At 50.3% G+C, this 25,726-nt stretch overlaps 2 protein-coding genes across 2 annotated transcripts in view; one reads left to right on the top strand and one right to left on the bottom strand.

Annotated features, from left to right (window-relative positions):
• Window positions 1–6: 6 nt before the first annotated feature.
• On the bottom strand, window positions 7–11,778 carry LOC132007223 (serine/threonine-protein phosphatase 1 regulatory subunit 10-like). The gene is made up of 5 exons (XM_059385309.1): window positions 11,670–11,778; window positions 10,973–11,583; window positions 10,393–10,494; window positions 10,064–10,247; window positions 7–891 (listed from the first exon to the last, which is right to left on the bottom strand). The coding sequence occupies exons 1-4, from the start codon at window positions 11,776–11,778 to the stop codon at window positions 10,245–10,247; spliced, it is 825 nt and encodes a 274-aa protein (XP_059241292.1). The 3' UTR covers window positions 7–891; window positions 10,064–10,244.
• Window positions 11,777–25,726, top strand: part of SHROOM2 (shroom family member 2) — a 114,496-nt gene continuing 100,546 nt past the window's right edge. The window contains exon 1 of the mRNA XM_059385308.1: window positions 11,777–11,941. Within this exon, the coding sequence (XP_059241291.1) occupies window positions 11,777–11,941 (165 nt within the window). The remainder of the gene's footprint in view (window positions 11,942–25,726) is intronic.

Genomic DNA, 25,726 nt, shown 5'->3' with positions numbered 1-25,726 from the left:
GGGGGGCGCACCACAGTTTGTTCTGTGACCTCGCTTCACTAACAGATCTACGAAGAGATGATTTTTTTGGCTCGTTCAGGTTTTGGTTGTTAGGCTGAAGCGGTGAGTGTAAGCTCCTTACGTGCCAGATGGGAAATCAACAACACACTTATTTTCTCAGTTTCTGTGGCTTCAGAGTCTAGGTGTGGGTTAGCTGGGTCTCCCACTTTGGGATCTCTCAATAGCTACAATTAAGATGCTGACTAGGCTAGTCTCACCTGAAGGCTCAAGCGGGGAAACGTTTGTTTCCAAGCACGTGCTTCCATGTTCAGTGACGAGTTTTCACTCTTCATGGACTGTTGGCCGGGGGCCACCTTCCATTCCTTGGCACATGAGTCTCTCCACGAGGCAGCTTCCAGTAAGGCAGCTTCATTCGTTCAAGCCAGCAAGAAGAATCCACCAAGTGAGAGTCACAATGTTTTGCGACATAATCACCAAGCGGATGTCCCGTCACCTCTGCCGCATCCTATGGCTTCGAAGTGGATCATGGGTCCTGCTCGCACCCAATGGAGTGTGGCTGCCAGCAGGCGGGGTGCCCTGGGAGGGCATCCTGATGTTTGTCCACCACAGCGACCCCTCAGGGTTATCTGACCACACAAGAACAATGGAGCACCCACTCCTGTCAGGCAACCAGGAAGGGCGGTCCTCAAATCCTTCGGGTGGGCACCTCAAATCCTAGGAACGTCTGGTTTCCCGGGCACTCCAAGAGCGTTGGCTGAGTGAGTGTCGGCCACCTGAGGGCTTCCTTCCTCAGAGAGCCGCAAGGCTGCCCACTGGAGCTCACGGAATGTGTTAGCGGGCTGGAAAGATGACTTCGCCCTCCATCCACAACTAAATTTGCTCAATTTGACCCTGGAGAACAAACAAAAATGCTCAGGATTGGCTATAAAGCTTTAAGAGAGTAAAAAGAGTCGCAGTGGTTTACACCTTGACATTGAACCCCTTTCTCTATCCGCCACACCCCACACAATGCATGGGTTTTGAACCCAGGTGTAGAGCTCAAGGAGCCTGCTCTGTGGTTGCTGCCAGGTAGAGTACGGACTTCCCCTGATGAAACCAGGAGAGTCTTGGCTTGAAGGAACCTTGCTCTTTCCTCTGACAGAAACACAGGAATTCACAGATTGAGAAAGAGTGTCTAAGAGCACATCTCCAGTTCTGCAACAGGCAGACTGAGTCTGAGCTATGTGGTCTCTGCCGGAGAAGAGAGGAGACCAGACTGTGCTGTGGGAGGGAGCGGGGGTGGGGTCTGTGTTCTGAGAAGAGAAAGTTAAATCATCTAGCATTAGATTTCCCCTCTGGAGGGGAAACGGAATGAACAGTCAGCCACGACCGGCTACGAACCAGTCGGACCACGGAAAGACGTCTTCTCACCCCACCACTCTGAAGCAAGTAGGAGTCGGCGTTTGAGAAGCTGGAGGCAGGTCACAGGTGGCCAAATTTGAAGTCATGAGACCATAACTGCACTTTGCAAGGAAGTATGGCGGGGGGCGGCTGAGGATGTACACATATGGGTACATGTCACCTATTTCAAACTTGGATCAAATCTGAGGTTTCTTTCGCAGCACATTATACTGATACAGCGAAACGAAAGGACGATCATTTCTGGGAGGACTATTACATGCTCTGCGGCTTTCATCTACATGAGAGTGTCAATTGCGGATATTTAATAAAAAGAAAGAAACACACTCAGACGTGGGCTAATTTTGAAATGACTGCTTCACTGGTACTCGAGTGGCCACGGGCAGGGAATAGGAAACCCACATTAACCTCAAGGGTTCGGCGTGTGGTTAGAAACACAGTGTGCTGGGAGATAATATACCCTTACGTCAACCTGGCCGTGAACGCTGCGGAAACATCTGTCTGCTACCCACGCTACGGCACGTGTGTCAGTTTCAGAAGGGCTGAAAGACATTAACATAGAAAACGGGGGTCCGCCGGTCCTCTGATCATTTAAATGCAATGGCTCTCCCCCTGCCGTATTTTTGGGTTTCACTGCATTGCCCATGGTTGAACATCCAGAGGAAACCATGTGTATACCCCGAGTTTCCCAAACTTAGGACATGTCTTTAGTCCATCACAGGAATCAGAAATTGATTCTTAGAGGCCCAAACCCTACACATTTTTGCCTTTGCAAGCTGTAAGGTCTCTTTCACAATTTCTCCATTGCTCTCAATGTGCTTTACGTTGACTTAATCAAGCATCTTTATTTGGTCTTAAGGATAGCCTGTCCAGGTATGAATGTGGTAGATACCACAGAATCAGTGTGACTTCCCACAGAACACCCATGCATTATCAAACCCAAGTTCTTGGGTTTTTGTTTTTTAAGATTTTATTTATTTTTGAGAGCGAGCGAGCGTGAGAGAGCGTGAGTGCAGGGGAGAGGGAGAAGCAGACTCCCCGCGGAGCAAGAAGCCTGTTGTGGGGCTCCATCCCAGCAGGGATCACGACCTGAGCCAAAGGCAGGCGCTAACGGACTGAGCCACCAGGTGCCCCAAACCCAAGCTGTTAAAAGAGTTAGCCAGGAAAGGGAAAATTCTTGCTGTAGCTTGACAGTGAGAAACCTGGAAGCCACCTCCTTTCCCATGTAATAAGGTGACAGTCACAAGCGACAAGCCATGTAGTTGTCCAGAGTCCGTGACGTGGTGTGCGGAGAAGGCCATATCATCTGTGTACGTGTTTTCCCCCAAACCCATAACCCAGTCTAGTCACAAGAAAACATCAGACAAGCCTAAATTGGGGGACATTCTGCAAAACACCTGGCCAGTCCTCCTCAAAACTTCCAGGTCACGAAAACGAAGGGATGATGGAGACCAAAGGGGCCATGAAACTAAGTGCACAGTGGAGCCCTGCGGACCGAAAAGAGGACACGCACGTGCCAGCTGGGGAAATTCAAACAGGAGTTCAGTGACCAGAAACAGACCGGGTCAAGGGGACGCAGGGGCTCCGTGCAGTACCTCTGCAACCTCTCTGGAAACCTCAGATTGTTCCAACAGAATTTACTTTTGAAGTTAATCACACAGTATTTCCTGTGGCCCTTCCAACATGTATAATTACGCAAGAGGAACCATCCCGACCAATAAAGTGTTTAGAAACTTCCCATGTCTGCCTGGAAGACATCTGTGCATTGTAGTAAAAACTCTTAACACCCTTCAGCCAGCCGGCTTCTGGTCCTTCCTGTTATTTCTGCTGCTGGGCAAAGACGTCTACATTCCTTGAAGTTCAGGTGAAAAGATTCAATAGAAACAAGTATTCTGGCCCGTGGCCAGCGACGGAATTTCCCCGCACCCAAATCAACAGTCCCTCCAACACCAAAGACGCAGTGGCTTCCAGTTTCCAGGCCCCTCCTTCCCACAGCTGAATTATCCCAGCTCTAAGGAAGTACAGATGGCCCCTTTCTCCATGTCTGTGTGGCTGCGGCCGTGTTGGCGGGTGAGAGGGAGGGAACGCAGGAACATTTGCTGAGCTCCGCAGCGTGTGACTTCCCTGGCTGCTGTTATTTTATGCCACGGCCCCCCAAGTGTGCTCCTGGAGGGGCTGCCTAGGCATTGCAAAGGACCTTGTTTTTTATTTTTTAAGATTTTATTTATTTGACAGAGATCACAAGTAGGCAGAGAGGCAGGCAGAGAGAGAGGCGGAAGCAGGCTCCCTGCTGAGCAGAGAGCCCGATGCAGGGCTCGATCCCAGAACCCGGGATAATGACCTAAGCCGAAGGCAGAGGCTTTAACCCACTGAGCCACCTAGGTTACCCCTGTGAAGGACCTTGTTACAAAGATCCAAGTCCCCTGTGCTTTCTCTGAGAGCCTCGCAGAAGTAACAGGTATTTCCTTTTCTTTTTTTAAAGATTTTATTTATTTGAGAGAGAGAGAGAGCAAGCGAGAGAGCACAAGCAGGGGGAGCGGCAGAGGCAGAGGGAGAAGCAGGCTCCCCGCTGAACAGGGAGTCCCACACAGGGCTCAATCCCAGGACCCTGGGATCATGATCTGAGCCAAAGGTAGATGCTTAACAGACTGAATCACCCAGGCGTCCCTACTCTGGGTTTTTCTCTCTCAAAATGTGGAGTACAAAATAAAAAGACATTCCACAATCACACACACGATATCATAGCAAGGGAGGTTTATGCTGTATTTGGAAAGAGAGTATGTCCAAGGATGTCTTGAAATCTCACACACAGACTTATTTTTTGCTGCTTGAAAATTGCTGTGTTGGCTTTCACTAGAACCACTCAGACAGTATCTGGGACTCAGGTATCATATTTCTATCCTGCAATGTCCTTGGCAAATTATAAGAAGGCTGGGTCAGGGAAGGTGTTTGAGATTTGAAAAGAATCTTCCCCAGATACAATGTTTTAAATGAAGGTGAGGTTGCCGGGCTGGTGTCAAAACTCCCATTCCCTCGGTGTACGCCAGGCCCTGCTCTGAGCTCTGATCTCTGGCAGCCAGCACTCTGCCTCTGACCTCAGCTCCCATGGAGGGTGGCTGACACGGCCCACACATGGAACTCCGTCTTACCCAGCTTTTCCTCCTCTCATCAACTCTCCTTAAAATTTTGAGTTCGGGAACGCCTGGGTGGCTCAGTTGGTTAAAGCCTCTGCCTTCGGCTCTGGTCGTGATCCCGGCGTCCTGGGATCGAGTCCCGCATCCGGCTCCTTGCTCAGCCGGAAGCCTGCTTCTCCCTCTGCCTCTGCTGCCCCTTTGCCTGCCTGTGCGCTCGCTCGCGCACTCCCTCTCTCTCTCTCTCTCTCTGACAAATAAATAAATAAATAAAATCTTTAAAAAAAAAAAAAATTTTTTTTTTGAGTTTCGGAACAGGGTTAACCTGTTGGTCTCTACCCTCCCAGAAACCCCTGGCTTCTTCAGAAAGCAACATCCCCCACCTCATACAGGCACCCCAGGGAGAGAGAAATGAGCTAGACTTGGGGGCCTACACATCTGCATGACTAAGGGAGCTACTCAGACCTTGAGACCTTGATTACATCTCACAAACTATGATGATAACAGATGATTTATGCCCCCCACTACCCATTCCCTAAGTATAACTGTTGCCTCTTGCAAAGAAGTCACCACTGAAAATCCCTGCTTGGATCTGGGCAAATGGGACCTGTCAGCCTGAGTAGTAGTCCTGGCTCAGGCCAGAGTTTGCCCCCTAAGCTGGTCAATTTCGGGAAAATCGGGTATGTGGCGACATTCTCCGGGTGGACTGGGAGGGCGCACACACATGCTCCTGAGCCCTCTGTCCCTCTGCTGCCCTCTGTGCATGTCTGCACAAGGAACAGTAATCAATGGCACTTCCAGAAATGCCACCCAAGAGTGAGATCCCAGCCTCTGTCCTGTAGATACCCCAAATCTTTACGAGGGACTCCTGGGAGCAGTTTTCACTTGGCTTGAGGGTGGGACAAGCCTTCTCCCCACCCCACCCCCCGACCTCGGGACTGGCAGATCTGTGGCTCCCATGAGCCCTTGAACTACCAGCAGGAACAGCGGCACTTTAGCCACAATGCTTCCAAACTAAGGACAGGAGACCCTTCACCGTCCTGCAACACCCCAGTGATTTCCACCGGCCTATCTGCAGTAAGATGACTAACGCTCCCCAAAGATAACAGGTCCTAAACCCTGGAACCTGCAAATGGGACCTTACTTGGGAAAGGGGTCTTTGCACACAGGATTGAATTAAGGATTCTGAGATGAAGAGAGCATCCTTGTTTTCCAGGTGGGCCCTAAAGGCAATCACAGTGACCTTATAAGAGAGCAACACAGGGAGGCGACAGAGGGAGACAGGACCCAGGCAGAAGAGAAGGCCAGGTGACCACAGAGGCAAAGGCTGCACTGATGGGATCACAAACCCAGGAATGCCAGTGGCCACCAAACCCTGGAAGGAGCAGGGAACACATTCTCCCCTAGAGCCTCTGAAGGGGTATGGCCCTGCTGACACCTGGATTTCAGACTTCTGGCCTCTGGGAAGGAAAAAAATGGGCCTTAAGCAGCTTATGTTAACTTGTTACAATAGTCTTAGAAAATTCATAGGGTATCCCACGGGCATTTCTCATTTCAACCTGCCCTCATAACTGCCTCTCATCTGCTCTCCTGTCACAATCTCCACATAGCAGCCCCCTGCCCCCAGTCACTCCCCCAACGCCTAAGGGGTGCACACTCCCCAGGACGGGGGAGTGAAGGCCCAGCACAGACTCCCAAGGAGCCAGACTGGGGCATTCCTTAACAAGGTCTCAGCCTTTTTGTCCTGATGCTTTCAACTTCCCTATAAAGAACATTCCTCTGCTCACAGGATCCCCACCCAGCAAACTCCTGGCTCCACTTCCTCTCCACCTCCAAGACAGCTCAGCCGTTCTATCCTGGATGTGTTTTGAAATACTTGGGGGGGAGACAGGGGGGGGGATGAAACAAGACTTCTTGCTTTTGTGTCCATTTAAAATTTCCACAATTAAAAAAGAAAAGAAAAGAAAAATTTAGAAAGTTCACCTATGGTTGTGGTCACTTGTTTTTATTTTCTTCTCTACTTTGGTTTCTCTCCTGCTGGCACTTTTACAGTTCAAGTCATTTTGCACGTAACTGTACTCTGATTGTTTTCTCTTCCTGTTCTAGTTTCTTCACTGGCTAGACTTGATGTTTCATATTTCCTGCATCCTCACATTCCTTAGCGACCACTCCCCAGTGCTGAGCAAGTTAAAAGTGCTCAAGAAGTACTTGTTGGCTACTTTACAAAGAAATAAAAAGTGAAAAATAGCCAGTGGCTTTCTAAAACTACATTTTAAAGATTCTGTTAATTTGAGAGAGGGCGCGAGGAGCAGGAGGCAGCAGAGGGGACGGGGGAGGAGAGAGAATCTCCAGCAGACTCTGCACTGAGCACAGAGCCCAACGCGGGTCTCGATCTCATGACCCTGAGATCACGACCTGAGCCAAAATCAAGAGCTGGATGCTTAACCAACTGAGCCACCCAGGCGCTCTTCAAACTGCATTTTAAAATATAAACACTGTTAAAACAGTGGCTAACTATTCCCAATTTGAAAAGTATTATTATTATATACATATATATTTCTTTAAGATTAAGACCTGAGATGAGATCAAGAGTCAGAAACTCAACCTACTGAGCAACCCAGACACCCCTCCGTATAATTTAAAGACAGGTCTCCAAGGAAACAGGACTGGAACTCAACCAAACCTAAATTAGCATTCAGTTTTATAGGCAAAATTTCCACACAGGAGGCTTCAGCCTTTGTTTGGGGATCAAGGGAACCTCAAAAGGAGGCTAACTGTCTAAATGTCCTACAGAGGAAAGCCCACTCACCGGCTCAGTGACAACTGTCCCGCCACATCCAGCCTGGCACTGGTCCCTGCAAGGGAAGAAGGAGTCCTTTTTTTTTTGTTAAAGATTTTATTTATTTAGGGGGGGGGGGGGGGAGCAAGCACAGGCAGACAATGGCAGGCAGAGGCAGAGGGAGAAGCAGGCTCCCTGCTGAGCAAGGAGCCCAATGTGGGACTCGATCCCAGGACGCCGGGATCATGACCTGAGCCTAAGGCAGCTGCTTAACCAACTGAGCCACCCAGGCGTCCCAGAAGGAGTCCTTCTTAAGACTGAGCTCAGCCACCTCTAGCAGGGTGTTAAGCCCCTGTGGCACTCAGTCTCTTCCTCTGTAAAACGGGGTGACGCATGCTCCAAGAAGCTCTGGACCAGAGTCCATTTACGTCATGTACTTGGTCCAAGGCAGGTTCCCTATGAGTGTGGCCACTATCTATCCGGTTGCTAGCCCTTGCTTCCTCAACTAAAGGCTGGGTGCAAGCATGCAATCTCACAACGTACAGTCCACGGACAGGACAACGGTGCCAGCTGTGAGGAAAGACCCTGCAGTTTCCCGTTCTTGCACAGAGAGAAGTCTCTCCTGAGAAATCTGTAAATATCCTAACAGCGAGAGTAAAATGCCCCAGAGGTGAGAGAGAGAGGGGATGGGGCGCACCTGTGCAGCATTCAGCTTCTGTCACTGGGCCCAGATCTGCAGTTAAGTGAAATATCCATGTTTCCACTAATCACCTGTAGAAACCGAGATGATGACAATGTGATGGCGATGAAGGAGAAAGCCACTCAGTCGATGTTTTCCTTTAGCTCACCTGTGTGCGCTCTCATCTGGATGGACTCTCCACCATCTAAATTCATAGGGACCCCAACTCACGTACACAGAGGCTTAAGTAGAAAACGGCTAAACTTGCCTTTTCAAAAATTGCCACAGATGTTCTAGGAAGCTTGATTATCCTGAGTTACTAATTTCAAAGGTAAAGGCACAATTTTGGAACCCCATCCTCCAGGACATTTTCTAATTATAAATCCCTTTTCTCCCTAGAACAAAAAACTAAGGTAATTTGAACTCTATTTCACAAAAAGGATTAGCCACTGATTAAATCTCTGAAAAGTTGGTTCAATCAGCTTTCTATTCATTGATGGCTTCATTCACCATTGATGAAGTGAAAGAACTACCTTTACTTTGAAGTACTCTCCACACCCAACACAGGGCTTGAACTCACAACGGAGATAAAGAGTCATGCACGCCCTATGGACTGGGCCAGCCAGGTGCCGGAAAGAACTCCCTTTAATTTCACCTATCTCCTCTTTTATCACGGGAAGTAAGACTCAGATCTGAAAATGCGGTTTATGTACCCAAGGCTACGGAATGCCGAGGTACAGATGGTCACAGGGTCGTGCTCTGCAGGTCCTGAAGAGAATATGCTCACCCTGGGGTCTTCAGAGCAATGAAGCTGAATGTCCAAGATGCGAGAAGCTGAGAATATCCAGAAGCTACCTGGCCCTGGCTTTCCAAAAGAAAAAGCTAGATGTTGATAAATATATATCCGTGGAAAATCTGGCTGAGTGGAGTTCTCAGAAAAGAAAGCCATCATCACTCTAAGTCCACACTGGTTTGGTGTCTTTCTGAACACTTTCAAAAGGGGAGCAGGGTTAATACACTGGGGCAATGCCTTTCGGTCACAAGCTATCGGTATTTTCCAAGATACATGACAGTGTCTAAAAAGGATATAATGGATATGATACAGAAATCTAGGTGTGATAGTAGGTATGCTCAGCTACATAATCCCAAAAGTGTCAGTGAAAGAATGTGACAAGAATGTATGAGAGGAGGACATCTACCTCAAAACAGAGCACACAGATTTGGTCCAGTCCCTTCCGGTGTATTTATTAACATCCATATAAACAGCCTTATGAATATTCAAATAACGCTAAGCTGGGAGAAATGTCTAATGTGAAGATTAAGAAAAAAACCAGGAACATGATAATTTAGTAAGGAGAAATGTAAACCACCTACGTTTGAGGAATGAACACTAGAACTTTAAGTGGCAGATAGCTAATCTTGAATAACCAACATAAAACACTACAGATGACTCTAGCTGTGATTTAAGGAGACAATGCTTTGGTGACTCCTGGTCTGAACTGCAGCCACAGTTAAGATCTGAGATTTCAGCTAATACCACCAGGCAGGGGTGGGAGAGCTGTTTTGGAAGCAGGGAACTTCCAAAAAACTTCTAGGTGCATTTGTATGGTCCTTTCCCTTTGGGTTTCTCATGTCTGTCCAGATTTTTAATTCAACTTTTATCAAGATAGTTACAGATTCATTGTGGTTTTGAAAAGAATACAGGGACATCCTCCGCACCTGCATCTCACAGTCAGAATATGAACACTGACACCATCTAAGAAGCTTATTTCCATTTCCTCATTTTACGCGCACTCTTGTGTATTCAGGTCCGTGCAATTTAATCAATGTGTGCAGACCCGCATGCCCACGACAGTGAAGATAGCTTAAGGTGGATTCTAACAGGCACCCTTCTTAAGTCTCTGTTTACGAAGAAAAAAACTCACGTCATTCCCCGACTGGAACCACTGTGGGCACCGCAGCTTTGGAATTACTCATGGGCAGTAACCTGTGCTCAGAGCCACGACAAGTGCCCAGTGAAGTTTGCACCCCGGGTGAGACACAAATGGGTCCAACCACAGAATGGAAATCCCTCACCTGACCACTGAAGGCAGAGAGACAAGAGTTGCGACTCTTTGCCTCTCCTTAACGAGGACTGGAACCCCGCACTCTTTCTGTCCAGTGGTCTCCGAGCTTTCTCTTGCGGCCCATTCACCTGATCAAAGTCCCCGGAGGAGCTGCTTTGAAGAAACGGGCGATCACCAGCATCCAGCTCCGTTCACTACAAACGAAATAAAGGATTGTGGTTTTGGGGCAAAGCGTGCGAATACCCAGCAGTGCGGATATTTCTTCACACGGAACGTTTACATAAACTGAAAAGGGGCAGGCATAGGTGGCACACCCTTCCAGTAATTCCGGACCCCCACCTCTCCTTTGCAGGCGACGCAGACGTGGGGCAGGAAGACCTCGTGGCACTGCTCCACCAAAGTGAGAACTCGGACTGAACGCAAACACTCCCTGGACCGGAACTATAGGAAGAGCCAAGAAGCAGCCGATTCCTCATCTGCGGGGCGCGCCGCAGCAGGGAATTGGAGGATGGTTGGTCTTTCATGGAACAGGTCAGGCGCCATCCCCTCTGCCGCGACTTTCGGAGCACCCTCCTATGGCCAGCGCTTTGTCCCGGGCCGCGCGGCGGAGGCGGCTCTCGCGGGGGGCCGGAGCAGTTCGGGTGCGTGGAGGGTACGCGGGACACCTCCCCCCCCAAGCCCGGGCCTGGGGGCAAAGCGCGTCGGTGCCGGAACAGGCTGGCGGCACGCGGACCCGCGCGAGCCGCCCGCCGCGCTTCCGGCCTCACCTGGGCGGCCTCCGGCAGCCCGCGGTCCGCGCGAACAAAGGCGGGGGCGCAGGGCCGGTCGCGCGCTCCAAGATGGAGGGCGCCGGGGACTCGGCCCGCCGCCCGCCCGCCCCGCCCCTGCCCGCCCCGCGCGGGCGCTTCCGCCACCTCACCTGCCGGGACTCGGCCTCCCGGAGCGGACGGTTGGCGCGCCCGAGCCTCCCAGGGCCGCCCGGCGCTGGCGCGGGTGAAAGGGCCGGACATCGCATCGCGGTCCCCAACCGCCCCCAGACCCCGCAGCGCAGCGCGTGGTCCGAGCGCGTGCCCCGCCCACTCCCACCCTCCGGGCAACAGGGGCGGGGGCGGAGGCGGAGCGCGCTCCCGTATCCGGCGAGCCGCTCAGGTTCGTGTGCGCGCCGGCCCGCGCGCCGGCCCTCGCCCCCTCCCACCCTCTGAGTGACCAGTGGGGCAGTCCCGAGCGCGCACGCCCCTCCGCGGCCCGCCGCACGGGTGCCGAGTGCGTGCCCGCTCCGGGCCCCTCGGATGAGACCCCCCGAGCGTACGCCCCTGCCCCGAGGGCCTCTAGCCGCTCTATCCCCTGGAGGCCGCGCGGGCTCTGCGCGCGCCTCCTCCCGCCCCTCCCAGCCTCCGGGCAGCCCCCGGGAGCCCAGAGCGCGCCCCGCCCCCAGCTCGCCGTGCAGCCCGAGCCCCCGAGCGCGCCCGCCCCGCCCCTGCCCGGCCCGCCCTCCCCCGCGCGCCGCGCCGCCCGCGCCCAGCTCCCTCCCTGGCCCCGGCCGGCACTTTCCTCCCAAGTTGCCGCGCAAGTTTGCCGGTGGCCGGCGGCGGCGGCGCCGGCAGGAGCGCCCTAACCCTCCCTCGCCGTCGGCCGGCCGGGGCTCCCCGAGTGCATGGGCGCAGGCCGGACGGGCCCTGGGGGCTGAGCGGCCGCGCCGCCTCCGCGCTCCGCGTCCCGCGCCATGGAGGGCGCCGAGCCCCGCGCGCGGCCGGAGCGCCCGGCCGAGGCCGAGGCGCGGGCGCCCGACGGCGGGCGCTTGGTGGAGGTGCAGCTGAGCGGCGGCGCCCCGTGGGGCTTCACTCTGAAGGGCGGCCGCGAGCACGGCGAGCCGCTGGTCATCACCAAGGTGAGGCGGCCGCGGGACCCTCACGATGACAGCCCTGAGGTCGGCGCGGGGCAGAGGATCTCGTTGGGTGTGGGGGTGCGCCGGAGGAGCGGGCCAATCGTGTCCCCAATCCGGGGGCCTTAGTGTGCCTGGGTCACCTGCGGGGACGGGGTCCCCGGGACACGCAAAGGTGCGTGGTTCCGGCTGCTCTGCGGCGGCTGATTCCCAGCGCCGCGCAGAGTTTAAATGGCTCCTGTTCCGGGTCCCCTCCCCTCCCCCTTCGAGAAGGGGCCTGGCTGGGTCCCCTGTCACTCCCGGCTTTGCCGGCGGCGGTCTGCACCTGTGGGACTGACCTGGGGGCTCCCCAAGGAACAGTCCCACGTGCCAGGGGGGTGGACAGAACCGTCCCCACCTGTGTTTGTCACCGTAGGCCCTTGGTTCTGCACCCCCTTGAACCAGTCCGTTCCCTTATCACTAGGAAACCCAGACGAGCAGCTGTCGCCAACTCAGCTTCTCAATTCCCATCAGCCTATCAATATTTACTGACTTTCGGCTTCCAGCCCTAGATCCATGGCGCTCTGGGACCTGCAGACACGTACTGAAACTTTCAGTGTCCTTTTTCAAAGGGGGATTTGAGCTCCAATAATAAGTTTCTAATGTGTCTCATCAGGAAATGTTTTGCGTTGTCTGTGGTAGGGGAAGGTGGATGCTTTAGACTTTGAATTATATAAACAGCAATCGATCTTGAAATTGACCAGCTGAACTTGCACAGAGCTCTGAAAACAAAACAACAAAGCTATCATCCTGTTTTCTTCTGGTTAAAAGCCTCCGTTTCTCTGGGGACGGTTGGGCCAGGCTTTTCCTAGGGACAAAGTTCCCTTTAAAATGTAGAAATTCTTGGGGACTACAGGAGTTTGAAGGTGACTTGCCGGGTTTTTCCCCTACTTTCCTGTTTCACTACCGGGAGGAAAGTGTAAGATCACTCCTAACTCACCCCACCCGTGAATTTGGGAAGTGGTGTGGCTTTGTTGTGCGAGGTAGCGAATGAGATACCAAACTTTTCTGTTCTGTATTTTCTATCATTTTTGTATTCACAAAACCAGAGACTCCGAGGGGAGGCTTGTTTAGATGTGCACTGACTGGGGAAAGAGGCTGTCGTTGCTATAAGTTTAATGTGTAACCCATTAACAAATTGGGTTCTTTGAAAAGAGGGTGAGCAAAGTGTGTCCAGCTTGCCCAGGGAGGTTAGTTTTCTGCGTATATGTGTACTAAAGTGTATTACCCTGTGCCTTTTTAATAAAGGTTTTAGAGGACATTCCTGATAGTAAAAGTTTAAAAGATAGCAGGTAAATTACTAACACCCTTAGCGCTTCATGTATTTCCTTTAAAAAGAGGTGTACACACAATTCAATGTATCTTGCTCAGACTTATTACAAATGAAGGAATAAGTTGCAAAACATTAGTTAAGGTGAAATCTTGCCTTCTGTCTTTACTCCATATAAGAAAGTTGGAGGTCACTTTAAACTCTGAAATTAAATTGTTTAGCCAGAGGCTGGAGAAGTAGATCCCAGAGCACCTCCTCCTTTCTGTGGTTACTCCAGGTTCTAAACATCCTAGTGGCCTCCTGTTCACTCTGTGAACTCCTGTTCTTCCCAGTCTAGAGTGTGGTAGGTGGGCAGTAAAACCCAGAAAACACGTATCAGGGCCTTTTGGGGGCATGTGAGGCCCTTCGCCTCCTGATTTGGCCTGCTGGTTGGCTTTCATGGTACTTACTAAGGTGTTTTGGTCTGTTTGTTTATTTTGTTTTGTTTTTCTTTGGATAAGTTTCTTGTGGGTAGGCTACTACCAGCGTAAGTGCTCTGCCTTCCCAGATGGAGTTGTAGAATTTTGCAGGAATAAAAATGTTTGGGGTTCTTCTCTAAGAGGCCCGTACATCCGTTCCTTAAACTGCTGCTATTTTCTCGAGATGCTGCAAAGTGACTGGAACTTGGTGATTTCTTTGATTGGTTTAGAAAAGGACTCGGGGTAGTTTGGGCCTTCTGTACTGAGTTTGCATGTACACTTGTATATGTGTGCAGAGATCAATACTCATGTATGTGTGTATTATAGATTTTGAACTCCGCATTGCACGGAATTGGCACTATTTCACATGCCTGTCTTTTCTCTTGGATTAAATGATCGATTATGCTTGCTTACACTCCAACAGCTGGTAATTAACTGTCACATTATTAGAAAAGGGTGAAGGAAAGTGTGTCTATTTAGAATCGCTTAAAGAATGGGCATACGCTTTTGGAATAGAGGCTAGGAAAAATTGTTCCACCTGCAGAATTTGGATTAATCCAAGTTTTGACTCTCTCTTGGTAGCTACTAAAAAATATTTGGGGCGCATTATAACAGCTGTTGTTATGTGGAACTCAAATTATAATTTTTCCAATAGGACTTTGGGGGGGCTTTTTAAAAAAAATTGGACTTTTTTTTGGCTTAAAAAAAAACATAATTAAATATTTTGTATATAAGACCCCTGGGAAATTATACAACTCATTTTCTATGTAACAGAATCTGATGTGGGGTAGCTTGAATGACTGTAAGGTGACACACTTTATGATAATAGGGGTCTGACTTGGAAGCATTATAGGGTGCACATCTTAGAACTGTAAGCAATGCCAAGAACAAGGCTGATTTAACCCGTGATCTACAGATCAAGAAATTTTATCAGCCCGTTTTATAGATGCAACAGCTAAAGCAAAGGGAAGTGAAATGGCGTGCGCTGAGGTCACAAACCTGGCAGGTCATGAGAAGGCTTCCAAGGACCATCTCTTGATCCCAAATGTCCCCACTTCCCCTCTACTCGGTTCCATCTGCTGTCCCCTGCAAACACTTGCAGTGTCGTGTGAAGTAACTGTATCACATTCATCGGGAGGATTTCTCAATTTTGGCACTACTGATTTGCTCGTCTGCATCATTCTCTGTTGGGGGGGTTGTTTTGTGCTTTGTAGGATCTTAGAAGCATTCCCTAGCCCCACTCACTCACTTGATGCCCCTGGTACCCCCACACCAGCTGTGACAGCCAACATAAGTCTCCAGAGTCTGTCAGGTGTTACCTGCAGGCCAAATTGGCCTTGTTAGATTAACAGTGGCAGCACTTTAGTTTTTAAAAGGATTTTAGCTTTTAAAACTCAAGTTAATTTTTCTTTGTGAAGACACTGGCCTTTTGAAAGGTTTTCCTGAGGGGTTGTTTTCTTCCCAAGTGCTGACCCTGATAATAGGCTTTATTTACATAGTAAAACTCAAACAAATACTTGCTTCATCTGCATTTTTGTAGCTGGAGAAAGGAAATGAAGCTGGAACTCCTGAGTGTTGTGTTTTATGAGCCTTCAGTGGGGCCGTTGGGTAAGGACGGTCTTTTCTTTGGGTCTAGTTTTGAAGTCGAAAGGGATACTTAACCTCCCAGGAGTGGCATTCTTGGAATTTGAAGTGCACGTGTGAAGTCCCACCAGACCTCTGCTGAGAGGTGGCACCCAGATTTCTATCTGCTCAGCACCTTCACGCTGGCTTCTCTTTTGACATTTTACTGGGGCTACAGAACACGATGTTGCTGTTTCTCCATGCTCCTGTCCCAGAGTGAGCCCAAGGGATGTCGGTGTCCTAAGAGGCCACAAAGATTTTGACTGCTTAGTATTTCCAAGGCCTCATTTTGATGTGGGTTTAGTCCGGGGACCCGGATAATCAGATACGATGGATGGATGTGGTCGCTGTTTTGGCCTGTTCCTTTCTCCATCGATTCAGCAAACGTGAAACATCAGCGGGGGTGGGGGGGGTGGGGGGGGCTGATCTCTAAAATGTCACTGGAGGGCCTAGAATTTCAAATGAGCCCTTAGGGATTCGTTAGGGAGCATTCTGTGCACCAGCCGGGTGTCAGTAGGCCCCCTGCCGTCCGAGGAATGTTTCTTCGAGGGGGAAGGAATAGAGCTCCAGACCCTCCTTTTTGCCAAGTCCCTCCCTGAAGAATGCCAGAGCCTCGCCGGCAGCGCCAAGGAAGATGTTACTTTGGGCCTGGTGTGGTCCCATGGGTGGCTCCTTCGGGAAGCCGCTGACTTTGGGGTTGCCTGTGAGGAACACTGCTGTCCTAGAGCAGGACAGGGGGGCTGTGGCTTGAGATGCCCCTGGCCTGACTCTCCCGCTTGGGGGCTTTCAGGCCATTTAAACGTTTCTCTGGATAGGAGACAAAGTCCTTAAATGTCCTTTCTAGTTGGATACTGAGGGTGGGGTGGAAGGGAATCAGGGCACATATTTTGAATGGAGGTTACACAGCCAGGTGGCAAATGTCCTGTGTAACCATTAGCCAGAGCTCCTGACGGCCAAGGCCCAGCGCAGAGACTGGCCCTTGGTGTGGGTGGGGGTGGGAGGCGCTGGGCACCGGCGGAGGAGGAAGGAGGTCCCTTCCTTAATGGCTCAAACAGGGGCTCCATTTTACAGGACCTGGCTGAGTCGCTGTCATAGGTGACCTCAGAGCCTGGAGCTAGTCACAGCCTTGGTCAGGACACGTTATTGTCCTCACCTGTTGGTATTTGTCCCCAACAGCCGAGTTCTTTGTCAGAGATCAGTAAAGATTTTGAAAACAAGGGATGTGATGAACGCAGCAGGGGATTTGGAGCTGGCAGATGTGTCCTTGTCTGTAGCTCTTGCTCGATCTCTGTGTGAAAGCCCGACAGTGTGTGCACTCCAGGATCCTGGACGGCTGACCGCCCACTGAGGCTGGAACCCCGTGGACCTGGGTGTGCTGGTGGCTGTGGCAGCTCCTGGCGGGGAGAGCCCCGACACTTGCTGAGGCCAGCGGCCGACTGGCGTTGTTGAGATAACTGTAATTCTGAAGACTCATTTGTATGTTCAGAATCATTAGTATGGTTAAACAAAAACAAAAAAGAGGTGCGTTTTCTTTCGCGTGTGCTGAAAGCCCTTTCCATTGGCCTGCCAGCTGTCGCTCCCTGGTGTCTGTGTCACCCTGTCCCAGTCTCTGCCTCCCACAGGCGGCCCACTTCTTCCTTGGTCCTCCGTAGGTGCGCTGGGGGCCGGAGTGGGAGGTCGGGCAGTGTGACATCACCCCACCGGGTCTGGTGCCTGTGAGGTTCAGTCGGTCGAGGATTCTTCTAGACGTCAGTTGAGCCGGAGCATCGTCTGTAAACCCCCATGTGGGCTTCTGTGCGGTTAAAGCGTAAGTGGTGCGCCACACTTCCACACCATGTTGGATTTGCACTTCCCAATGCAGTTGTATTTCCTGACGTGTCCTGACATTAGTCTTTTGGAAAAAGAAAGCTGGTTTGCTGGAGAGCTAAATGTAGCATAGCATGATAATGAAGTGTTCTTAAAAATAGTCGTTTTCACCTTGTCTCAGTGAACTGGGATTCCTTAACTTACCTTTCTCTCTAACAGCCACGGCCACTGCCACGGAGCTGGGCCCCCTGCTGGGAAAGGGCTGGTTTGTCTATTTGGAAAGCAGCTTGGAGTTGCCCTCTTGCCAAAGCTGTTTTGTGTCTGAATGCAAATACACCTGGGTTTGTGGATTCCTTAGGGCCTCTTTGGGGCTTTTCTTCTTGTACACAGGGAGCCCTGTAAACATTCAGCAAGATAATTTAAGGATTGAAAGGCTAAATGGACTTTTTATTCAAGTCTTCTTTTCCTTTGAAACATTGCGGTCAGGAGTGGGGCAACACTTGGAGGAGAAATTCTGCCAGCTGCCCTGTTCCAAGCTAAAAACTTGTGCTCACATGAAGGACTTTGAAAGAGCTGAGGGTCCCATGTTACTCTCTTTGGTCTTATTAAAACAGAAGCAGCGTCTAACATTGCTATGTTCGGGAAGAATTGTTTTTCTGTTACCTTTTTGGAACAAAAGTCTGCATTGTCTTGCGGTAGATGGAGCCTTTTCTGTTTACTGATGCGAATGTTATGGCTTCTCTTTGGGGAATGTGTCTTAAAAAGACAATAGGGTAAAAAAATAATTGGACTAATCTAGTTTCAGGTTCAAACAAATATGATGGTTCTGGGCAGGATTTTCTGAATTGTAGCAGAACAGTAACAATTTTTAACCTGGGTTCTTCTTTTTAAATCCCAAGGGCATTGTCAGGGACCGTTTTCCACGTCTGAGATGGGGAAGGGAGAACTGTGCTCCAGACCCGCTGGGCAGGGTTGGGATTCTCTCTCTCTTGGCCGGAGCGGACTAACGCGTTCACATCAAAGGCAAATAATATTCCAGGCCTGGTAGATTCTGTGTGCTGTCAAGGCAACATTTTTACTTACTTGTGGAAGGAAAGGAACAAAATATTAGTGTATCTTTTTGAGTTTTGTTTTCATTTATATCAAAGTGGTTCTGGCACAGTGTAAATAATCAAATAGTTCTTCGGGACCTGTTATCATACCAACAGCTCCCCACTGCCATTTCCCCTTCCCTGGAGACAGCGACGGCAGCTATAAAGCTGCCGGCTTCTGACATTTGCATACATTCTCTGCTGCTGCTACTTCTGTTTGTTCCTGACTGTTGCTTTCCCACCACAAGGGAAACTAGGAGTTAGCCTTTTTCTGCACCTGCCCACCATCCACCCCACACTTCAAATCTGAAGTTAGAATCTTTGGTTAGAAGAGGGTTTTTTAACTTGAGCTCCACTGACATTGTGGGTCAAATACAGTTTAGCCTTGAACAACATGGGTTTGAACTATGCAGGTCCATTTACACATGTTCTTTTTTTTTATTTTTCTCCAATAAATACAATAAAGTACTATAGATATCTTTTCCTTATGGTTTTCTTTATGTTTTTCTAATTTTACTTTATTTTATTTTATAAAGATTTTATTTATTTATTTGACAGAGAGAGAGGGAGAGATCGCAAGTAGACAGAGAAAGAGGGGGAAGCAGGCTCTCTGCTGAGCAGAGAGCCCATGCGGGGCTCAATCCCAGGACCCTGAGATCAAGCTGAAGGAAGAGGCCTAACCCACTGAGCCACCCAGCACCACCCCTCCAATTTTATTTTTAAGTAATCTCTACACTCAGCACAGGGCTCAAACTCACGACCCTCTGGTCAAGAGTCGCACATTCTACTGACTGAGCCAGCCAGGAGCCCCTCTTTATGATTTTCTTAATCATACTTTCTTTTTTCTAGCTATCTTCATGGTAAGAATATGGTATGTAATAATACATGAAACATATCAAGGTCATGTTAACAGGCTTCCAGACAACGGTCACCTATTAGTAGTTAAGCTTCGAGGGAATCAAAAGTTACGCACTTATTTCTGACTGCATGAGGCATCAGTGCCCCTAACCCCTGTGTTGTTTAAGGGTCAAGTGCAACTCTTTGTTTGGGGGGGCTGCTCTGTGCACTGTAAGATGAGCAGCTTCCCTGGCCTCTACTCACTAGAGCCCATAGCTCCCCTTACCCCAGTTGTGACAACCAAACCTGACTCTGGACATTACCACATGTCTCTTTGTGGGGGGGCAAAATCACCCCCTTTGAGAACCACACAGTTAACAGTATTCGGTGTTTGCATTATTTTTGACGGCCAGTGCTATCGATGCTGAGCCTGGTGGTACAAACTGGTTATTTTTCTGTGCAAGTTTTCCAATCACCAAGGTTCTTGTTTCTTTGCTTGATTTCTTCCACACTTCTCGTTGACTCAGCCTCCAAATCCTCCCCAATTGTGAAAAATCTTTTAATATATTCCAACACACAGGGGGTAGGCTTTAACGACCTTCTCTCTCTGAAAACGGCGTTTTATCTGCACAGTGAATGGATCGTTTGGTGGAGAAGTCTCTGTTGAGCTCGTTCTCCCCATCGATGCTCAGGATTGCTGTGGGGACAGCAGGCCTTCATGTTTCTTGCTCTTTGGACTGGTGCTCATTTTTTCTGACTTATATTTCATTTCTTTTTATTTTTTTCTGTCTTTTAAAGATTTTATTTATTTGAGAGAGAACGTAATCAGGGAGAAGGGCATAGGGAGAGGAAGAAGCAGACTCTCCCCTGAGCCCATGGGGCTTGACCTTGGACACTTCAGGGGCTGGACACAGGGCTGGAAGCGGGGCTCGATCCCAGGACCCCAGGATCATGATCTGAGCTTAAGTCAGATGCTTAACCGACTGAGCCACCCAGGCGCCCCATATTTTTGTTCTTTTGGGGAGTTTTCTATAGCCTTAGCTTTCGGACTTTACATTGAGTTTTAAATGTGTGCTGTTTTTTTCAAATTCCAAAGTTTTTGTTGTTCCAAATGTTCCTTTTTTATCTCTTACTGATCTTATTTCAGGGTTCTTCTTTTAAAGAAGATAGGTTTATTAATTGAGGATAATTAAGCTGCCCCCCCCCTTTTTTTTTTTTTTTTGAAGTCTTCTTTCTGCATAGATTGAGTTTCTGAGCTCTGCTGCTTTTTTGTTTGGGCTTTTCTCTTCCCTGTTGAAGGCTGTCCTTGAATGTCTCGTGACCCTTGTCGTTGGCAGTATTTAAGAGTAGGTGACCCAAGCGTTCTTTGGGAGCTGCAGGCGTGTGGCTGAGGGCCGCTGAGGCGGCTTCCCTAGGGAGTCCTGTAAGGCCATAGCTTCGAGATTTCTTTCTGGGACCATCCTGTCTTTGTCAGACGGTAACTCTTACCTCGACTGGAATTGAGTTTCCAGTATAGGGCAGATTTGAAGGCTGCTGTGAGGTACGCCAATTCAGGGGATGCCTGCTGTGATCAGCCCAGTGGGAGTGGTCGCCGCTGCCCGCCTTATGGCCTCAGAGGTTCCAGTGTGTGGGGAAGGTTGTCACTGGCGTTAAGCGGCAATGCTTGTGTTTCAGGCTGGATCTTGACTCTGTTGTTACCCTTTTCAGTCTCCAATCCTCAGCCTGTCAAACCAGGGTCGTTCCCATTCTGTTACAATATCCTAGGAATTATAGGAGGTGAAATATAAAACTAGCTGTAGGAAATTTAGATTCCTTATCTTCTCCCCTTCCTCCCTCTGCACTATTTAATTCTGTTTCATTGAGAATTGGACAACTAGGGGCGCCTGGGTGGCTCAGTGGGTTAAGCCTCTGCCTTCAACTCAGGTCATGATCCCAGGGTCCAGGGACAAGTCCCACATCCAGCTCTCTGCTCAGTGGGGAGCCTGCTTCCCTCTCTCTCTCTCTGCTTGCCTCTCTGCCTACTTGTGATCTCTGTCAAATAAATAAATAAAATCTTAAAAAAAAAAAAGAATTGGACGACTGTGGGGCTCCTTAGTGGCTTCATTGTGTAAAGGGCTGTCTTTGGCTCAGGTCGTGATGGTCCCTGTTTGGCAGGGAGCCTGCTTCTCCCTCTGCCCCTTCCCCTGCTTGTGCTCCCTCACACCCGCTCTCCCAATCTCTGACAAATAAATAGATAAAATCCTAAAAAGGGGGGGGGGATTGGAAAACTGGGGGGCCTGGATTGCTCAGTCAGTGGAGCATGTAACTCCTGATCTCAGGGTTGTGAGTTCGAGTCCTGTGTTGGGTATAGAAGTTACTTGAAAATAAAATCTTTTAAAAAATTTGAACCACCGGGCGCCTGGGTGGCTCAGTGGGTTAAGCCGCTGCCTTCGGCTCAGGTCATGATCTCAGGGTCCTGGGATCGAGTCCCACATCGGGCTCTCTGCTCGGCAGGGAGTCTGCTTCCTCCTCTCTCTCTCTCTGCCTGTCTCTCTGCCTACTTGTGATCTCTGTCTGTCAAATAAATAAATAAAATCTTAAAAAAAAAAAATTTGAACCACCAATTCACTGTGGAAAGACTTTAATCTAGATTTTGTGTGGCAACATGTTAATTGTCTCGTGAGGATTCTGTTACTGATTTTGGTAGTTCAGTATGGTGTTTGAAGGAAGGCATTTAATTAAAATGCACATCTATTGCCCAACAATGATACATTGGTTGTGCTCTTTACACCACACTGGAAGCGATTGTTTCTTCTTTTCCATAATTTTTTTTTAAGATTTAATTTTTGAGTAATCCTATACCTAGCATGGGGCTCGAACTCAGGAGCCTGAGATCAAGATTCTCACACTTCACTGACTGAGCCAGCCGGGTGCCCCATGTATCAGGGTTTTGTTTTTTGTTTTTTGTTTTTATTAATAGTGTTTCTTGTTTTCCTGATACTAACGAAGGGTAGCTCTTTCAGATCAATGTGATATTCAGAAAAACGGGATTTTAGCAAAGGGCCTTGGGAAGTGCAAGTAGTAGGAAAGATGAAGGCTGAGGATCCCAACGACAGGAGGCTCTGTTTTGGGACTGCTCCATTCTGCTGCAGTTGGAGGCCTTTCGGGGCACAGAGCTGGACCTGTGGGCTTGCCGGGCTGCTGTCTGCTCACCTCAGTGGTCCAATTCTCCTCCTCCCGCACGCCCGGCGGGACTGCGTTTCCCAGCTTTGCACTGCTGGGCGCGACCTTGTGATGGCTCTGCCCCATCAGACGCAGGGGAGGTGGTGTCTGCAGTTGCAGCCTGCCCTCCCCTTCCCTCTTCTGGCTGTCTGGAGCGGAGGTGGGCCTCGGGCAGAACCCGGTCAGCGCAGGTCCCTGGAGGGCGGAGGAGGCAGCTGCCCGCGGCAGGATTGCCCCCCGGGGACAGGGGGACTTCGCAAGCAGCCAGCCCGTGTGAGCCCTTACGCGTTCCTGGGATCGCGCGCTCTGTGAGAGGCCATTCTAACAACTGAAATCACAGTTTCCCTTCTCACAAATACACCTGGCTGTAGGAGACCGAGTATGTGACAGCTTCCGTGCGTACGGGAGGGAAAGATGATGGACCTCGCAGAAAGCATCACTGCGGGCACCCAATTAGCACTAGCACGGGCTTCTTCCCCGCACCTTTATTACCTACAACGAGGCCTGCCTGCCATCGTTTTGGCTTCCTTCCACCTCAGCTTTTCCTCTCAGACGGTAATTTAATTTTCACCCGCCTTGCCTTCTCCTCCCTGTAGACGATTGCCTGGAAGCCAGGGAGAGGGAAGGCAGAGGCAGGAGAATCCCCAGTCTAGGTAATTAGTGCTTGGGTAGGGCTGGCCGGAGGACAGGGCGGGGGCCGGGCCGCTGGTGTGATGTCAGGGCTCCCACCTTCCTCTTACTTGAATCGCCCTTTCCTAAACCGCCATGCTTCAGGTGCAGAAGACGTTGGCCAGGAGGGTTACACATTAAGTCTTCATTAGCAGGGCTGCCCTTATCAGATTGATGAATTATAATCTTTTTACGGCGGACTGCTTTTCCCCTCTAGGGGATGGGACATAGACTCCTGAGTTAGACGGGAAGAAAGGGAGGTCAGGATGCGTGCAGAGTCCCAGCGGGCGGTGTCAGGAGGAAGGTGCCGTTTGTTGCACGACAGATCTGAGGGACAGGACAAGGGTCTCTTCTGCTTGGGGGCCAGGAAAGCCAGGGAGCGTGGCGGGCAGGGCGGGACAGGGCCGGGAGCCTTGGGGTGGGTAGCCCCCCTGACTTTCTGGGGAAGGGAAGGTGCTTCCTTGCCTGCGGCTGGCAGACACCGAAGCCACATCTGTTTAGGGTAATTGTGCGTGTTTGTAGGTTTTCAAGCACATAGATATTTATCTGTGCTCTTTGTACCTATGCTTATAAATTTTTAAGTATAGTGATGGTTTTTTTGGTGCAGAATCCTTAAAATCATCTTCAAAAAAGTGGAAATAAAGGAAATGATTGATCAGTAGCCCAAAACATATAATAATCTTATTTCTGGTGGTGTGGCTGTGCTGATTGATTTTCCCTGTCTCTGGAGTTCTTTGCTTGGCTCCATGTAATCTACTTACTCATTGCTTGAAGGTAATTCTCCTAAGAATTACAGTCTGTCCATCTTGGGAATCAGGGGAAGCTTAGAGGAAGCTTAGTTTTGTGTATGCCACTTGGAATTTTGAAAGTGACATGTTTTGTTATTGTGGAATATATTGGGTTTTATTAGTTTTTTTCTAAGCAGGCCTATTTTTTCAAAAGCCTTAACTTCTGGGAAACTGACTATATTAGTCAAATATGTCACTCTTTAAAACAACTGTGTGGGGGTTTTTTTGGTACGCATAAGCTTTTCTTTCTTTTAATTTTCTTTTCTTATTTTTTTTTAATTGTATTTATTTACTTGCCAGAGGGAAAGCAAGTACAAGCTGGGGGTGAGGGACAGAGAGAGAGGCAGACTCCTCCCTGAGCAAGGAGCCCGATGCCAGACTCAATCCCAGGACCTTGGGACCATGACCTGAGCCAAAGGCAGATGCTTGACCTACCTAGCCACCCAGGCGTCCCTTCTTTTAATTTTTCTTCATGTTTAGATGTTCTGGACCTTTTTTTTTTTTTTCAAAGATTTTATTTATTTATTTGACAGACAGAGATCACAAGTAAGCAGAGAGACAAGCAGAGAGAGATGGGGATGCAGGCTCCCCGCCGAGCAGAGAGCCTGATGCAAGGCTTGATCCCAGGACCCTGAGATCAGGACCTGAGCCTAAGGCAGTGGGTTAACCCACTGAGCCACCCCATGGACCTTTTTTATTTTTTTAAAGTAGGGTCCACGCTGGCTCAGCATCGGGCCCAAAGTGGGGCTTGAACTCATGACCTGAGCTGAGATCCGGAATTGGACCGTTAACTGACTGAGCCACCCAGCTGCCCCTAGATGTCCTGAATCTTGAATGAAAGTTTGGAAAGGAAACCTCTGGACTTGGAAGGACAGGCCTGCTGCTGCTCTAATGATACTGACTTTGTGCCAGTATAATCCCAGGATGTCCCAGCTGATTCCCTCCAGGGTTGGGGGGGGGGGGTAGTTCCGTCCTCCTTCCCATCTTCAGTGGCTGGTGTTTAGGAGAAAAGAATTACAACCTGATGCCACCACGGTGCATGCTGCACTCTCTGCTCTTGACTGAGGGTGCCCCTTCCTGTGCCCCGGGAGCTTGGTCAGCTTTTCAGAGTTCAGTCCTCAGCATTCCCAGGGCCGCAGTTGTCATCTGACAGAGGTGTCGTACTCACAGTGTCGTACTCACAGGAACACGCTGTGTCTGCCTTTCTTTCTGTCCATTGTGCAAACAGCCTTGACTGGCTCTTGGCCTTTGCCGTCGTCTGCTGCGATGCTGGTTTGTCTGGAAGGTTCTCCCCCCGTGTCTCCTCCCTCATCTAGGCGAGCTCAAGCACGTCCCTGCCAGAGCCGGTGTGTGCCGAGGCCTCTCCCATCTCCAGCTGCGGTGTCCAGTCCCCAGACCTTCCCTCCCTTTATTCCCCGTCCCCACTATTGCTCAGATGGCCCCTCCCATGTGAAGGGGCCCCTGTGTAATCCTCCCCACCAGGCACGGCATGCATGTGGGGCTCTTCATGGCCCTGGGCAGTGAGGGACCTTGCGGCCTCCTTGAGCCCTCTCGACTGCGACCTCCCTGAGACTGGAGACTGGATGTCCCTCGTCCCGGGAGCCCAGTCCATTGGCCCCTGCGTGGTAAGGAGGTGCTGGTCAGGAGCTCGTGCCTGGAACCGGGCCAGCATCGGGCTGCTGCTCCTGGAGTCGGCCTTGGCAGTGAAGGTTCCAGTACGCCCAGGACCAAACAGTTCCCACGGGGCCCCGTTTCCATGAGCCCGTGGGGAGGCTGCAGGTCTGGGGAGACCACGCGGACCGTCAGTGCTTCTAAAGAACAGGATCGTGCATGTCAGTAAAGGTGCTACAGAAGGACGCTGCCTTGGCCTCCTAGCAGTGTGGGATAACTCAGATCAGGCCCTCCACAGAGGACAGAGAGCCAGGATACCCAGCCTCGAGGGTTCCTGGCCACAAGGGTGCAGAGCAGGCCCCCAGCCCGCCAAGAGGTACACGCCGGAGACCACAAGT

This window comes from Mustela nigripes, chromosome X (genome assembly GCF_022355385.1).
Source record: "Mustela nigripes isolate SB6536 chromosome X, MUSNIG.SB6536, whole genome shotgun sequence".
Taxonomy (NCBI): Eukaryota; Metazoa; Chordata; class Mammalia; order Carnivora; family Mustelidae; genus Mustela; species Mustela nigripes.
Note: the sequence above shows the minus strand (reverse complement) of the source record. Positions and strands in the feature narration are given on the sequence as shown.

Coding starts and splice junctions, on each gene's coding strand:
- LOC132007223 (XM_059385309.1), bottom strand. CDS start 11,778: ATGGCGCGGGACGCGGAGCGCGGAGGCGGCGCGGCCGCTCAGCCCCCA. Junction 11,584..11,669: donor CCGGCCGACGGCGAGGGAGG/GTTAGGGCGCTC, acceptor GGCCGGGGCCAG/GGAGGGAGCTGGGCGCGGGC. Junction 10,495..10,972: donor GGGAGGCCGAGTCCCGGCAG/GTGAGGTGGCGG, acceptor CTCTTCCTATAG/TTCCGGTCCAGGGAGTGTTT.